Source organism: Amblyomma maculatum, chromosome 2 (assembly GCF_055883805.1).
Source record: "Amblyomma maculatum isolate TAMU_Amacu chromosome 2, ASM5588380v1, whole genome shotgun sequence".
NCBI classification, from domain to species: domain Eukaryota; kingdom Metazoa; phylum Arthropoda; class Arachnida; order Ixodida; family Ixodidae; genus Amblyomma; species Amblyomma maculatum.
Genome location: NC_139345.1, coordinates 115367144 through 115383997, shown reverse-complemented (window position 1 = coordinate 115383997; position 16854 = coordinate 115367144). Strand labels below are relative to the sequence as shown.

The following is a 16854-nucleotide window of genomic DNA, read 5'->3' as shown; positions in this document are numbered from 1 at the left end:
AGCAATGTGAAATGGTTTGTTTTGGTTTATGGAGTGTAACGTCCCAAAGTGGATCTGGCTATGAGAGACGCCATTGTGGAGGGCTCCGGAAATTGGGGTTCTTTAATGTGCACTGACATCGCACAGCACACGAGCACCTTGCTTGTCTGGACAGCAGGTTACAAATCTGGCACTTCACAATCAGGACAAAGAATTTCATACTCTTCATTTACAATTCTCTCAACTTAGATTTGCCAAAACTAAGATGCATTGAAATGAGCTCTGCTGGCAATGAGAAGGAATTTTTGTGTTTTGCAGGAATACTTGCCTTACCTGGCTCCCAAGGTAAGCACAAACCACACCTGCAACTGCAAGTAGTAATGCTCTCAACTGCACCAAGCACTACCATTGTGCCACTATTCAACACAACTAGGTGCCAGATGAACCCTATATTCGTAACTATTCATAAATATATCGTATAGTATTCATAAGTGCTAACCTTGGCAATGCCTTGAAAGAAGGCCTGCTTGGCTAGTTTTCCTGGTCCATCAACAGTTTTCCCATCATCTTCAGGGCCCCAAGACGCACTGTAGATGTCAATATGATTCGGATTCAAGCTGAGGGCACGAGCTTCAACTTCATCTGTCACTGTGCCATCCAGCATTCGGACTCCTGAAACAGAAAACCACTTTCAAATATAGTTCTCCTCCAATTTTGCATTTTTTTTCCTTGCATGGGACAAGATACTTACATATACAGATGCGCGTAGGAACATATACTAAAGGCAATGAAAAGCTACCTCTGAAAATATGAGCACACCACTTAATTAAAGTAAAGTAAAGCAAAACGTCAGAAAGGCAATCTGATCTTCCTTCCCATACTACTAATTACAGTTATGACACAGCAGCAGGCTCAGAGAGGTACTGAAGTGGTCAAAAATAAGTAATAGAGGATGGCACATTCAAATATATGTATTTATAATTAAATGCTGGAAATGCTACCATCTTGTCAATGTGATACGGCTGAGCTCGTGCATAACAAGCTTCCTCTTAGTTTGTCGTGTAAGAGTTTGTCAATGAGAGAAACCACGCCTATTTCCCAGAACATGCAATCAATGTAATATGTAATCCAACAAATCTATTTTTGTGGATGGTTTCAAATTGAGGCTGTTTCTATGAGGTATGTGGAATTGGGTGCGAGGACATACTGTGGCGCCACCTCTCGGCAGCCCCGCAAGACGCACTAAGTGGGATAAAGTGCGTTGAACTACTGATGTGTGATCGTTTCCTATGCAATTTAGTTGCGCCGCTAATGCTACATTCACATATTTATTTATTCACACTTCGGTTTGGGTCTGTTTAAGCTTAATTTGAGGTAGAGTCTGCTTGCTGCCGAGGCGTGGGTCCGGCTGATAAGTTTACTCGGACGAGGACGCGGACTGGCCAGCATTGTTTTTACGATTATGGGAGGAAGTGAAGCTTCCATACAACCGGTCAGCAGCAAGCTGCCAGTGAATCTCAAATATAAGAATTCTTTGCTAGAGGAAGCAGAGCTGCTAGGCGCATGACTGAGGCTCAGTTCAGTTCAGTTCAGTCATTCAGTCGTGTCCGACTCTTCGTGACCCTATGGACCATGTCACGCCACGCTTTCTGGTCTCTCACTATCTTCCTAACATCACATAACTTCATCTGCAGTTCCTCGAGGATGCCATCTAACCACCACGTCCGCTGCCTACCCCTTCTCCGCCGACCCTCAACCTTTCCCAACATCAAATCTTTCTCCAGCGACTCCTCTCTTCTCATCAGATGACCAAAGTAGCTGAGCTTTAACTTTAGAATTTGACCCTCCAATGAGCAGTCAGGGTTTATGGTCGACAATATCGACTGATTTGACCTTCTGGCAGTCCAAGGAACTCTCAAGAGTCTTCGCCAGCACCACAATTCAAACGCGTCAATTCTTCGGCGGTCAGCCTTTTTCACAGTCCAACTCTTGCATCCATACATCACAACTGGAAAGACCATAGCACGAGTTATACGGATCTTGGTTGGCAGACTAATGTCTCTGCTCTTTACTAGGTGGTCAAGGCTAACCATTGCTCTTTTTCCCAGAAGCAGGAGTCTCCTAATTTCATGGCTGCAGTCTCCTTCTGAGGTAATCTTGGAGCCCAAGAAGAGAAAATCTGTCACAGCTTCCACTTCTTGTCCATTGATGCTCCAGCACTTGATAGGGCAAGACGCCATGATCTTTGTCTTTTTAATGTTCAGCTTAAGCCCAAACTTCTCACTCTCTTCTTGTACGCGCATCAGAAGTCTCTTGAGTTCCACTTCACTTTCTGCCATTAAAGTGGTATCATCCGCATATCTAAGGTTGTTGATACGTTTTCCAGCAATCTTCACTCCAGCTGAAGACTCGTCCAGACCGGCCTTCATCATGATGCACTCTGCATATAGGTTAAATAGGCAGGGCGACAGTATGCAGCCTTGCCTCACTCCTTTCTCGATCGGAAACCAATCAGTAAGACCATGCCCAGTTCTGACTGTGGCCTCTTGCCCTTCATACAGGTTCCTGAGGAGACGGATGAGGTGAATTGGAACTCCCATCTCTTGGAGAGCTTGCCACAATTTGCTGTGATCTACGCAGTCAAACGCTTTCGCATAACCAATAAAGCAGAAGTAGATGGGTTTCTGGAACTCTCTTGCTTTTTCCATGATCCAGCGAAGGTTGGCAATTTGGTCTCTAGTTCCTCTGCCCTTGCGAAACCCAACTTGCACGTCCGGAACCTCCCGATCCACATACTGCTGCAGCCTACCTTGGAGGATTTTCAACATCACTTTGCTAGCATGCGAAATAAGCGCGATCGTGCGGTAGTTGGAACAATCTTTGGCACTGCCTTTCTTCGGAATGGGGATGTAAACTGACCTCCTCCAATCCTGTGGCCACTGCAGGGTTTTCCAAATCTTCTGACATAATGTATGCAGAATGTTAACAGCGTCATGGTTGAGGTTTTGAAGCAACTCAGCTGGACTGCCATCAATTCCACTAGCTTTGTTCTTAGCAAGGCTGGCTAAGGCCCATTCAACTTCACTCTTCAGGATGCCCTGCTCGAGGAGGCTTCAGTGAGGTCCTTGCCTCGTTTGTCCTTTATCACGCCCAGCTTAGCACAGAAGCTTCCTTTGATATCTTTGATTGTCTTATACAGAGCTCTTGTGTTCCTTAATTGGCTGTTGTCCTCAACTGCTTGGCACTGTATGTTCAGGAAGGCATTCTTATCTCTCCTTGCTATTTTCTGAAAATCTGCATTGAGAACCTTGTATCTTTCCCTTTCCCCTATAACTTTTGCCATCCTCCTTTTCTCAGCTATTTGCAGAGCCTCTTCAGATAACCAGTTTGCTTTTTTGCATTTCTTTTGCTTTGGAACTATACCTTAGTAGCAACTTCTTGTATTATATCACGAGCATCAGTCCACATCTCTTCGGGCTCTCTGTCTTCTAGATCTAATTCTTGAAATCGATTCCTCACTTCCACAGCATATTCTAATGGAATTTGATCCAGATCATACCTGAAAGGCCTTCTAGTTTTCTGCGTTTTCCTCAATCGAAGCTTAATTTTGGCAACAAGAAGCTGATGATCGGTGCCACAATCGGCCCCAGGCTGACCTCCTCCAAATAGCGCCAGTGAAAGCGGTGCCGTTCACCTGCTCCCTTAAAAATATTAGAACTGACAAGTTAGAGTGTGGGGAAGACGTGGTTCAATTTTTATAGCAAGTGTAAAAAAGTGCTTCCCACGCAGCGAATTCGTGCCCACTGACTACAGTCATCGGCAATCATGGCTCGGGCACGCATATGCAGAGTAGCTTTGTTGACGCATACCTCAGCATATCACAACATGTAATGCTCTATTTTCCATTTATTCACGTACTCTGACATTTGAAATTACATCAGCACTGTAAACGCTGCCTCAGACTACTCATCATGCATACTGCTGCCAATGGCTGCAGATTCTTCAGCTCACTTCAGTGAAACTTCCTTGTCAATGCTTTCATTCAGAAGAATGAGACCTTTTCGTGCGATCCTTCCTTATTCTGGGAGCGCACTGCACCGTGAAGGCAGCATTTTTTCCATCTTGGCGGCAATATGTCTTCGTTAGCTTCACAAGTGATAAGTGCAATTGAAATGTGCGCCCTGTTACTTCTGCCGCTGCTCGCCAAACTGTTTAGCGTGAACTCCATGGACGAAATATATCTCGATGAAATGTCTGCTAAACACATGAGAATGACCACTCGCTTCTTTGCCCATTCAATTTTGAACAAGAAAGGTTCCGTGAGCTTATTTTTCGGGTAGCAATGGGAGCTTGCGCCGGGTGTTCCGTCGCGTAAGTCCGGATACAGAGCAATAACGAACCGTGGCAACAGCTTAAATAAACTTCAACATCAGTAACGATGCAAGATCAAAAGTGTAATGCTGGCACTCGTTATCAAGCAAAACTACGGAAAAAAACACAACTGTTATTGTTTAAAACATGCAAATTCAATTGAGCCTCTGCGCCAGCACCAGTGAGAGGAATCACGTGATCCCCCTTGCTCCCCTATGTCGACGCTAGCACTGTCCGCTCCAGTGGTGGCACTCACGCCCAATTAAATGCCCCAAAGCAACTCGAGCTATGTCAGAAACTGTAGTGCAGGGCTCAGAAATATTTTCCACCACATAAGGATTTTGAAGCTCCACTGCTTTTATTAAAATTCCTACTGGGAACACTGTGACCGGTCACCAAGTTACTACATGTACAGGCAGGATGTTTAATGTAACTTGAACCAAGAATGTTTTAAAAACAGAGCATTGCAGCTGGATGAAACCAATAACATGTTTGTCATCAAGTAGTTCTCCTCGGAGTATTTTTTTATATTTCATGTAATTAGTTGATTAACTAGGATGAATTATGAAGATTCTTTATTACTCAGTTTAGGGCCAAGTGCCTTTCATTCAGCTGTAGAGGGAGTTCAGAAACAATCAATAGTTTTTTCCACTAATGTACCTCCTACGTGGTAGTTTTTTCTAGCGTTTAACGAAAGCGCATGAAATATGAAAAATACCATGTGACTGCAGTTTTGTACTGTTGTACTGTAGCGCTGCCAAACGCATTTTGAATAAATGAAGAGTGATTGCTTGCTGTCCCGAAATGAGCGGCCGATGCCACTGTCGGCATAGTCTCAAAACTGCGTCAGCACAATCTGTCCGAGCATGGAAAGCTTGAGCTATGATCAGCAACAAGCGATGGGCAGGCCACAGACAGCCAATCCGGACGGAGCACTTTTACCGAGCTATCACACTGATATATATATATATATTAAGAAAAGCACTGAAGTCACTTAATTCAAGGCAGGCTTGGTTTTCTTTATTTGTGTCATGGAGTAGCCCGTCCAAGAGAGCGATGGCCACTCATTTCGGTGTGGTCAGAGCACAGGTTTCGTTTGTCCAAACGTTATTGGGAGCGCTGCAATATTGTAACGTGGCCACGGAGACCTTCTGAAGAGCTTGAAAAGTGAGGTTCACACAGCCAGTGAACAGTGATGCAGGCACCACAAGCCAAGGTCCAACGGAGTGCGCACATTTCAATCTCCATTTCCTTCTTTCTTTTTCTGGCTCTCCTCAACACTTCTCCGTAACAATATTATAATGCACGAGGGCAGTCACGCGAAATTTTTCATAATTTGCAGGCTTTCTTTAAATGCTGGTGAAAGCAGCCACATCAGAAGTATTTTGGCAGAAAAAACTGGATAGATTGTTTCCGGACTCCTTCACAACTCGAAGAAACCCACTTGGCCCCAAATTGAATAATAAAGATATTGCAAAATTCATCTTAGTTAATTACTAATTGAATAGAATGTAAAAATAATCTGAGGTGCGCTACATACCGACAAATGATATGCCGTTGATTTCACTAAGCTTCGCTGTACCACTTTTTCTTTAATTCTTGGTTCAAGTTATGTGAAACACCCTGTTTATGCATGAGCATTTATGCCTGGAACAAAAAGGAGGTCAGGCGCAGCATTGGCAAAGACCACTGTCATCACCAGGGAGGCTTTTTCTTTGCTTAAGCAGTCACAGATACCTTCAAAGCCATTTCTTTTTATTTATCAGCAGGGAGGACAGGTGCTCAAAATCTGTCTCACCAGTGAGTCGATCTAAAAACAAGACTGTGGCTATGGTGGCGACCGAGTCAGCTACAAGCAGAAATGGGGCGACACTAAACCTGCAGGTTGCATTTATGTAGTTACAGCCCACAGTGAGCAATAGAAAGAGTGAAACTTTAAAATGCTGCTGCAAAGCACAACAGCATCCTACTTGCTAGGTACAATGGCACTTTATCAATGCTATCATAGCAATGAATACTTCTGTTATTGGTGTTGCACTATTTGACTGTCCCATTCTTCCCTCCTTGTTGCCATATTATGCAGAGAATTTATTTTCATGAGATTTTGATATTTAACTTCTCATCTGATGTAAGCAACAACACTATAAAGGAATTTTTTTGCCAAACTGAAACTAATGCAACATGATCAAACAGCCAGTCATACAACTCACAGTAAATAATCGCTATAGTGTTTTTTTAGTAATAGTAAAAGAAGCAAGGGGTTAGTCCTACTCTTCTGAATGTAGTTTGCATCATAAAATACTTTGGCCACAGGACCTTATCAAGTTCTATATATCTGATAAAAACAATGCCATAAAGCAAAACAGAAAAGCCTTGCGTGAAGGACATACCTCCAATACTTGCATTATAGGCAACACCAACTCCACAATACTCATTGAGAGCTGTTGCTGCCACTTCTCCTGCACATCGTGTTCCATGCCTAAAAAGAGGGAGTATACTGTCATCATAAAGTTCACACAGAACAGCAAGAAATGCACTCTGCTTCCATATTACAAGCCATAATACACAGCTAAGAATGGAAAAGGAATGCGACCTCGCTGTAACCTTGCACTTAATTTGCCTGGCATCTTTACCATGGCTAGGTCTACCAAATCCATCACATCTGCTACTGAGACACCTAAGTAACTATATTACTGCACAGCACTACAACAGGGCAGGTTTCTCCTTATGGTACTCGCACTAATATGCGTGACGTTAAATATATGCTGCCAATTGACTTAAGGTAAACATATTATTCAAGAATAATTAAAAAAATGAAGCACATTCATATTTTATTTAGTTTTAGCAATTATAGTTTGAAAACTACACCATACTGATGCAAGCTTGGATGAAAGATTTTTAACAGTTATTTTTATCGCACTTCTTTATGACAAAGCATGCACTAAAATTATATTATAGGAAACCTTTTGTTTGCCTCATTCAGCCGTGCTGTCCCTGCAACTTTTCTCTGTTTTAAATTCAAGTACATAGCTGCTGAACCACTACTGTGTTTTTTTCTTGCTCCTGGGTGGTGCGATTTCAAAAATTTTAAACTCTCATTCAATTTCATAATTTGTTCAAACTCTCTATAGCAATTCACTAGCCTCATAGCATTCCTTTTGAACAGGAAAACACGGTCTACACAAGTGTTCCATTGCATATGATATGAAAGGCCACCAAAACCTACTTGTTATCATTATTATCCTGGGGCATGGGATCGTCATCGTGGTCATTGATATCTGTGCTAGCATAACGATCCTGCAAAGAGATACAAGAGATTAGGTACAAGATTTAATCTTTAACAGAGTAAAAAAATTCCTGGCGTGCACTTAAGTCTGCTTAAGTCCAGCAATGCGAAAGCATTTCTCTAAATGCTGCCAAGAGAGGGATTCGAAATCGCGCCCTTCTTTGGGACACAAGCCCACAACCTTTACTGTAACTCAAACCCTTGACTATACTTAAACCCATGGTCTTTCTTAGGGCTTTCTCGGTCTCTCTCCAAAACCAGTTTTCTTATTAATGATGACAGCTCTCAGACATGTTCTGATGACATGCTCTACCGACAGGCCCTGTACATGCTACTCGCGAGGAAAGAAATGCTTTCCCATTGATACAGAGCCCTACCCTTTGCTATTGACAGGTGGGCATTCTCTCAGAAATCAATAATAAATAGCAGATATGTTTAGCCTGCTATCTGCTGAAAAAAGCTTACAAACGACAAAAGAAAGGTTGCAAAGAACTTGGCTATTATGAAAATGTGACAGATGAAGGCCAAGTGACCAACGAGCATCGAAGAACTTTCTAGAAAGCTGGTCTATTTGTGTTGAGATACTGTTGAGTTGAATTTTAATAATTTAAAAGTAGTGTGGATGCTTAAGCAAAATTACTTGCGCTTTCAATGCTTTTGACTCTGGACATTGCTTTATTCATTCTCCAAAGGTTGGCAACAAAATTCACTCTGTATGAAATATACCAAAGAGTTTATCAAGATGCAACATAAAGGAAGTGAACCCCTGACTCACATAATTCTGAACCAGGTCTGGGTGGTTGGTCTGAATCCCATCATCTAGAATTGTCACCACAACTCCTTTGCCTGTGTACCCTCGCTCCCACGCTGGTGCAACATTCATGTCATGACCACCAATGGCTCCACCATTCTGATAGCGAGAAAGAGACAGCACATGGCAAATGAGAATGCCAGAACACTGATGACTTTATCACAAAAAAAAAAAGAGAGCTGAAAGTGTCTGAAAAATGGGCTCCAAATGCACAGTCAATGTAACCAGAGGTCTGCCAATGGCAGCAAAACTTCTAACCGGTATAAAGATTGTTAAGGTTGGCCGAGCCCCACGCTTCCATGGCTACTGGCCATTTTTCACAACATTTGCAGACTTGCTATACAAGTCTCACTCAACATAGAAAAACAAATCCTAGCTCATTAGAAAGATACTATGTACATATTTACATTTCAATGGTATATGTGGTAAATAAAAATATTTGTTGGTTTGAGTAGAGTGACCAAAAGCGTAATGAAACAACGCTTGCGTGGTATGTTTGGGAAAAGCCACAGCACTAAAAAGAGGGCTGCTTCTGCAACATTTAAATAAATGTTAATCTCGGTACCCAGGCAGCGGTTTCTGGCTGCAGTGTATAGTCAGTCAAAGACCGAAAATGGCAAAAATAAAGCATATTTGAGGCTATATTACTTTGAATTGCACTTAGTAAATCCTTAGTTTTCATTACTCAAAGTTAACAGTCACTGCAAAAAACAGTGCACAAGGATCTGGTATTGGATGAACCAACCTCCATGAGTCACAATTTTGTGACAAATAATTAACCCTGAACCAGTAAGTGCAGCTTAAAGAAATTTTGCACACTTGAAGAAACTTGCACATGCTAAATGTGCCAAATATACATGTGCTTTCGTCAATATGCAAAGATACTGAGACTCTAATGTACTTTATTTTTGTCTTTTTGGTCTTTTTTAGAGTGCCAATTCTGAATAATAATCTACTGGAGCCAAAATCTGCCATATACATACTGATACTAACAATCATTTCAATACTGCAGAAGCAGCTCTCTTTTGTGCAGTACAGTTGTTCCCAAGCACCATACGTGCAGGCACTTCAAAAAAAAAAAACATCATTTCATCCATCGTTTTTGCTTGCCCTACTTATACTGCCAAATACTGCTACATGCATTAATAATGCATATTGCTAAAATGTAAACACATCTATCATTCTCATGAGCTTGAACTTGTTTTTATATCACAAGTAGGAGCATAGTAATGATTGTGCAAAGATGATAAGTGACCAGTATTTTGCACAAATATGAAACCACAGCCTATCGAAGAAACACATTTTAATCAAGGCCAAGGGAATTCTACTTGTGCACGTAGCTCAGTAAAATTTCACAAGAGTAGACCTATTATCATGAGACAAGCAGATTCAACAAGCTACAGTGTATTAAAAAGTCGTTTGCAGTTTATTTTTAAAATACATTATAGAAATTATGAATACTTTACACTCAGCACATTATTACAGGGATGGAAGCAGGCTGGAACATTTTGGAGCAGCTTTGGAGCAATGAATGGAGAGTTTTGAAGAAATTTTATTATGTTTTGGAGCCCATTTCTTAGGCCAACTGCCTTTGACAATTGCAGTTTTCTATTCCCGACACACAAGATCGCCAACCCGATTCCTTTTTTATGTCACACTAACTGCTTTTCGATTATACACGTATCCTGACAAAAGTGCAAGGTGCCGGGCTAGTTGGTACTGCATAATGAATATAACAGCGCAAAGAATGGGACGAAACATGGAAGGAACTCGGACACGGGCAATGTGTCCGTGTTTCTTCCGTGTGTTCGTGTTTTTTTCCGTGTTTCGTCTCGTTCTTTGTGCTGTGATATTTGTTATCCTGACAAAGCAAGACAAACGGTCAAAACATGTAAAAATTTTGAAAACACATGCTGACCTAAGGAACTATTAGGAATAAATAGGCAGCAAACTAAATTCTTGCTTGTGCACTTCATAACTGAGCATTACTAATAACCAACATTATTTCTACAGTGCTTTTTCTTCCACAGTGGTGAACTGTTATGGCACAGCAAGAGTAACTCGACTAACAATGTTTCAACATTGAGAGTCGATATTTGAATATTGTGCACAGTTTAAATATTCAAGCAATGTTTAATTATTAATGGTGATGCCAGTCAAAGCACAATGGCAAACAGTCCCCTAGCAAACAAAATAAAAACAGAATTCTGCAGAAAGCAAAAGCAGCAAACATGGTTCCATTAGTCAACTTAGTCCTTACGTCTAGAGGATAAAAAAATCCTTTTATCAGCTTGCTAACTTGGTAACACACTGAAAGAACTCTTTTCCATAGCTGCAACTAGCAGTTGGGGTACTTACAAATTGTGGATAGAATGTTTGCAAGCCGAAAAAGACAGTAACTAGCGATTGGCCCTGGTATACGTTGCATCAAAAGGAACATTGCACTGCATATCAAGCTACTACAATTACTATGCCCATTCTTCGCTTTCAACAGTTTCTATTTCTGCATTTAAGCAGAATGCACTCGAATAAAATTAGTGCTCAGCCAAGAGTGAAACTTCTGCACCGAAGCTGTGCAGCTCACATGCATGGGCCAATTTCAGCCTCCCCCTTCTGCCAAGACTATTAAAAGCAACCAGACCAAAGCAAGGCAGATAGTGAAGCATATGCCAGCACTGCTCCACATCTAAGGTTTCCCTCCTTACACAACACAAATATATAAATACAGTACATATACAAGAAAAAGAAAAAGGCATTTCTCAGAATGCACTGGAAGAATCCTTCAGCCAGCACAAAATAAAACAAAACTGAAGGTGAGCCAGGAAGGACAAAGCATACTGAGCTGCCCAGTCACTTATGCAAGGAAGTACTGCTGAGAAAAATATATAGGTTCAACAGCAAGCAAGAGAGAGGAAGAAATACAATATGGCAAGGGCCTGCTATTGCTAAAACTACGACCAGGACCGCTTAGACCACAGCTGCTGACGGACTTTGTCTGTCACCATCGTGGTTTGCACTAGGAAAAATGCAGGACAACACAAAAGAGGGGCACAGGAATGAAGTGAGCCCTTCACAAACACAGGCTGCTGTCATCACACAATAGCTCTGCTGGGCTCCTTTCAAGAGCTCCACGTAGAGCGACTTCTTCCATTGTTTTCTTTTTTTTCTTCGCTGGATATACAGCTACACGACTTCTTCCAGTGTTTTCTTTTTTTTTCTTCGCTGGATATACAGCTAACACTGCACTATTCATTTATCAGTGGTTGAAAAGACGAGAGCAAAACACTGCCTACTTTTGCACATGCCACTTAAGCAGTTGTGATGACTGAAGGTCAGCTGTTTTTTTACACACACTACTCGTGGCAGTACACGTCACAATTAACAAGAAAAAAAAAGAAAGTAGAGCAGCTTAAGTCTGCCTCTGCTAAACATACATCAAATTATATTTGACACAAAAGAAAAAAAAGGAAGCCTAACAATTATCAAGCATTAGGCTAACTAAAAAGGCTTGAACACTAATAATACAAACTAGACACCCCCACACATCCATACATATCAAACAGCCTGCATGTCAAAAAGGTCCACCCTAACTGCATAAATGAAGGTCCACCCTTACTGCCTAGACAGTTCCAGACAGAGAATTTCAGTTCATACGAGTATCTTCTAAACAAATTTCAAAGGGTACAAACAATTCCAGTTTTGAAGTATAAATACAGCTCTCAAACCGCGACAAAACTTGCATACCAGGTACCACTGCTTCTCGTACAGTGGGTCTGAGAAGATCCGATAGGAGCGATGAAACTCCTCCTGGTACCGTATGTCGTCCAGGCTAACATCTCGTTTGACTCTCCGCTTGACAGTTTGTTGCTCAAACCACTTGACCTGTGAATTGTGAATGTATATATCTGTACATGTCCACAAACAGGTTATGAAGAAAAAAATAAGTTAGCCAATAGAGACTCCCACAGATTCAAGCAAGAATGAAATAAACATCAAGTGAGATGAAGTTGAAGTAAGAAGTGAAATGAACATCTATGCAAAAACTCTCAAGTGACAAAAAGTAAGCCGTGATCATGATCTTAAAAAGAAAGGCCCCAGCTTTACGCATCAGCAAATTTTGTTTTTGCTCAAACAATGTTTATGCAGCCTCACTATATAAAAAGATTTATGCCTCCCCTCCCCCTCTTCCTATTTTTGATCAAATCCTTCAACACGCACATGTACAGTCTTCGTTAGAAATATATGGCCCAAGGGTTTTGCTTCTAAGAACACATCCCCCAGTTTGAAATCTCCCAGATGACAAATCTCATCCTCACTCTTCTCTTCTAGTTTACTTATATATTGCAGTATTGCTTCTAGAGTGTTTCAATGGAGGCGAAACGAAGAGGCGTCGTGTGCTGTGCGATGTCAGCGCACGTTAAAGATCCCCAGGTGGTCGAAATTACTCTGTAGCCCTCCACTACGGCTCCTCTTTCTCTCTATCCACTTTCACTCCCATCTTCCTCCCTTCCCTTACGGCGCGGTTGCGGTGTCCACAGAAATCAAGTGAGACAGTTACCGCGCCTTTCCCTTCCTATAAATAAATCAGTTAAAAATTGCTTCTAGAAGCACCGATGCAGAGCTAGAAGCGAACCCCTTGGGACATATATTTTTGACAAAGACTGTACCTTCTTCAGAAGTGCACAAGACTACAAACACTGCAAAGCCTCATTATGCCCCAACTTTTATCTGATAATAGTTTAATTCATTACACTAAATGAAGATATATGCCACACATAGAACCTCAACGAAGGAATAACAAAATTTTTCAGAATGATAATTTAAATTTGTCAAAGATTGCTTACTTGTTCATCCTTCTCCAAGACCTCATGGTGACTGTGACTTGCTTCTGTAGATCGTTTGCGTATAGAGTGGTGTTCAAATAAGTAGTAGTTATCTAGTGACCCAATCTGCATACGAGAAAAAGTCACAATAGCTTATACACTGCAAGCTATCTTTTGCTTGGAATAGGGGTGTGTTAATAGCAATAACATTAACTAATCTATAATATTAGAGAGGAAAATCATGCTAATATAATACACAAAGTACACAATGTAGCTCTGCTCAGAGTAAAAAGCATGTACCTAAATCTGAAATATATTTGCATTGCAATATGGGGAAATAAGCAAGGACTATGATTGCTGCATACTGTAATAGGACTTACTAATGAGTAAACAACGGGTTCAATATGCAAACAATTGCAGCAAATAAAGAAACATAAACTCAACATGCCAAAATGACTACGAAATGAAAATGCATAGCACTGAAAATCCAGGACAGACAACAGTTAGCCATAAATGACACATGAATTGTACCATTAAAGAATTATGACATTGTGGTGCGTACTTACTGCACGCCTACCAATCTGCCCAGTTTCTCATACAAAAAAAGGACTACGCCTCCAGATCAAATTTAACTCATTTGTCATCTAAAACTGGAAGCTTTGTAGGTCAATTAAAACTTTTGTCTTCATAAAACTAATTGCGACCGCACTGCATTTGGCACACTTTAAACATATCTTTCAAAAAGCATAACATGCACAACACATTAGCACATGCAAAACGCTGAACCTCGCACTGCCTTTTTGAGAAGAAAATTTACAAGCTGCCACCCCATGCATTGCAAAGTGCAGACATAAACAAGATCCCTGGGGCATCACAGGACTAAACAGTGGGTCCACAGTGCCAGGTTCATGTTTTGCACATATATTATGCATCATGCAAAAGTTAGGTTTTCCATGATATAAATCCTAACAACCAGTTTTAATGCCAGAGCATTAGGGGCCATTAAGTGACAAAAGCCAGTGCTTATAATGAAATACCCATTGCTTAACAATGATGTGAGCTAACACAGGTAATTCAAACTACTCACATTGATCACAAAGTGCAATAGCAAGGGGAGGGGTTTAAGGGTCGTAATTTTATTCCACCACCATTATACAGTGCCTCTGAACAAAAACAATTGTGCTAAAAATAAAATGGTAAACTATTGCAAGAGGAGCCCGTTACCCTTCACGTAATGCAAAACATTAAGTAAGTCAGCTTAGGTGCCTTATATGTGACCACCTCATACTACGTAGTTAGCAATGCTATCATATTACACTCTTAGAGCTAGTTAAGTGTCCCCAGAGGTTTCTTGTTTTCTTTTTGCTGCAAGCAACAACACACTTAGATATCTGGTAGTTTGGAAGAACAGACATTTCTAAGCTTCTTCATGAATCAACATTATTAAATAATACTGAACATATTTCTTCAATTTTCACCATTTGTGACATGCATGGTAACTGTGTAATTGCATGCAACTTCACAAAATTTTTCTAAAAGCCTCTACCATTGCTCTCATGCATTCAGTGATATTGGCTACATTTGGAGCTCCTGTTGGACAAAGTCGAAGGGAAATTTTAAGCCTATAAATAAATCACTTTTCCAAGGCAAGAATTACTGATGGAAGTTGCCAAGTTGCATCATTTGTCTAGGAAGTTCTACCGGGTGCAGCCAACGTTGGTACAGCCACTTCATTTTCTGTCACACATAGGAATGTTTTACTAATTATGATACTGCAGCTAACTTTTCAGCTTTAGATGATTAAATAAATATTAAAATGGACACAAATATAAATATTTTCATTAAATCTGGCATTCTGTGAGTGTGGAAGTGCACAGCGTGTGTGAATTCCTAATGTTTTTAAGTAAATTAATTATGTAATTTAGTGAAATAGGGGTTCAAACAAACACATTTTTTTTTTTTTTGCACAAATTGCATGTGTGAAACAAGTCGCGCATAACAGTGCCAGAGCACGCCAAATTGCTGACTGCATCAAGCAATCTTTTTTTATTGCCTCAGCGCATGAAATATGTAAAAAAAAAAAAAAAATTTAAAGGGGCATTAAATGAAAGAAAAAAGGTTGGCTGTTCTAATAAAGTTCAAGCAATTACTTCGTTTCTTTTAGGTGGTCATCTTTCTTCGTATAAGGAACTAATGATGGTTACAGTATTTGTTTTTGTGGGCACTACTATAGCTCTGAAACCTCGTAAATGCATGTGGTGTGTTGCATCAAGCAACTGAGGTAATACCTCAACCAAAATAGCGTAACAATAAAACTTTGTAGAGCGCATGACAACCTACAAACTTTCTACCGTAACTTAATAAGCAGCGGAATCGCTGGCTTCATTCTTTTCAGCCTAAAATAACCCTGTATACCACTTCGCCACGAGACCGGGAAGAAGTCAACAAAATACTAAACTTTAAAAAATGCAGACAGACGCGCGCAAAAAATACGATTAAAGGACCCACCGGAGGAAAAAAGCGACATACCCGCGCGGCGCACATACGACGGAAAAAAAAGAAAGAAAAATGAGCAACCGAGTGCGCGAATACAGACGTCCATTCAAGCTCCCGGAAAGTGAATACGCCTCGTTTGGCCACTCGGCCATGGCGCAGCGGGGTGGCGTAATGACAGGTACTACTTGAACAATTTTCCCCTCAAAGGCAACCTTAATTCGAGGCGCAACACGATAAAACACATAACGCACGCAACTGGCAAGGGGAGCGCGCGGGCTCTTGCAACCACCCGAGCGCGTCACTCACACAGATTGACCTTCTAAAAATACAGCTGACGTCAGGATGGCTACAGCATCTAAATTAATTTTTTCTTTCTTTGCTCTTGCCGCGCGACACGTCCTGTTATGCGGCCATCGGCACAAGGCGATTCAACATCGTTCAAAGTAGAACGAGACCTCTGAGAAGCGTTCCCGATTCTTAGCACACGCAAATAGCGGGCCTCCGGCGCAGCAATTCTTATCGAACGAAAGTCGGGATCCTCCAGAGATAGGCAGGTTTCGAGACGTTCGTTCAACAGAGAAAATCATCGGTTTCTTATCGCGGGCCACTTCAGACGGTAGCCTGAACGTTGGTGGTGACTGCTAAATTACGACAATTTCTCGCGGCTAAATAAATAAATAAAGAAAAAAAAAAACCTGTCCCGTCCGTTTTCTTTTAGTTTTCATTTTTGCTGCATACGTGGTTTCATTTTCGATCCGGGCTGTAACCCGCACCATCAGGAAACAAGATGATTCCCCGCGTCAATTACACAGCCCGACCGACGAGGAAAAGCGCAAGCTTCGAGAGAAACCTGTCAGGCGAGCTAGGCCCGAGCACAAATGTTTACAGCCATTCTACCGACATTTACGACGCGCCTGAGCGAGCAGACGCTCTAGCCGTAGTCCATACAGCACTTCTGTCGCCCGCAATACGTGCAAGTTCTCCTTACTAACAGAACCACTTTTGAGTGCCCGCTTCGAGAGATTCGCGCGCTAAAACTCACCCCATAAACACATGACCATCAGTGAAGGTTACGAAAGACCAGAAAT

General features: G+C 41.3%; 1 protein-coding gene across 1 annotated transcript in view; it reads right to left on the bottom strand.

The window, feature by feature from the left end:
- The window catches only part of Fur2 (furin-like protease 2), a 65077-nt gene that overhangs the window by 47701 nt on the left and 522 nt on the right, over window positions 1-16854 (bottom strand). The window contains exons 2-7 of the mRNA XM_084595146.1: window positions 13292-13396; window positions 12192-12329; window positions 8412-8546; window positions 7577-7647; window positions 6741-6829; window positions 479-651 (exon numbers count right to left, since the gene is read on the bottom strand). Of these exons, the coding sequence (XP_084451272.1) occupies window positions 479-651; window positions 6741-6829; window positions 7577-7647; window positions 8412-8546; window positions 12192-12329; window positions 13292-13396 (711 nt within the window). The remainder of the gene's footprint in view (window positions 1-478; window positions 652-6740; window positions 6830-7576; window positions 7648-8411; window positions 8547-12191; window positions 12330-13291; window positions 13397-16854) is intronic.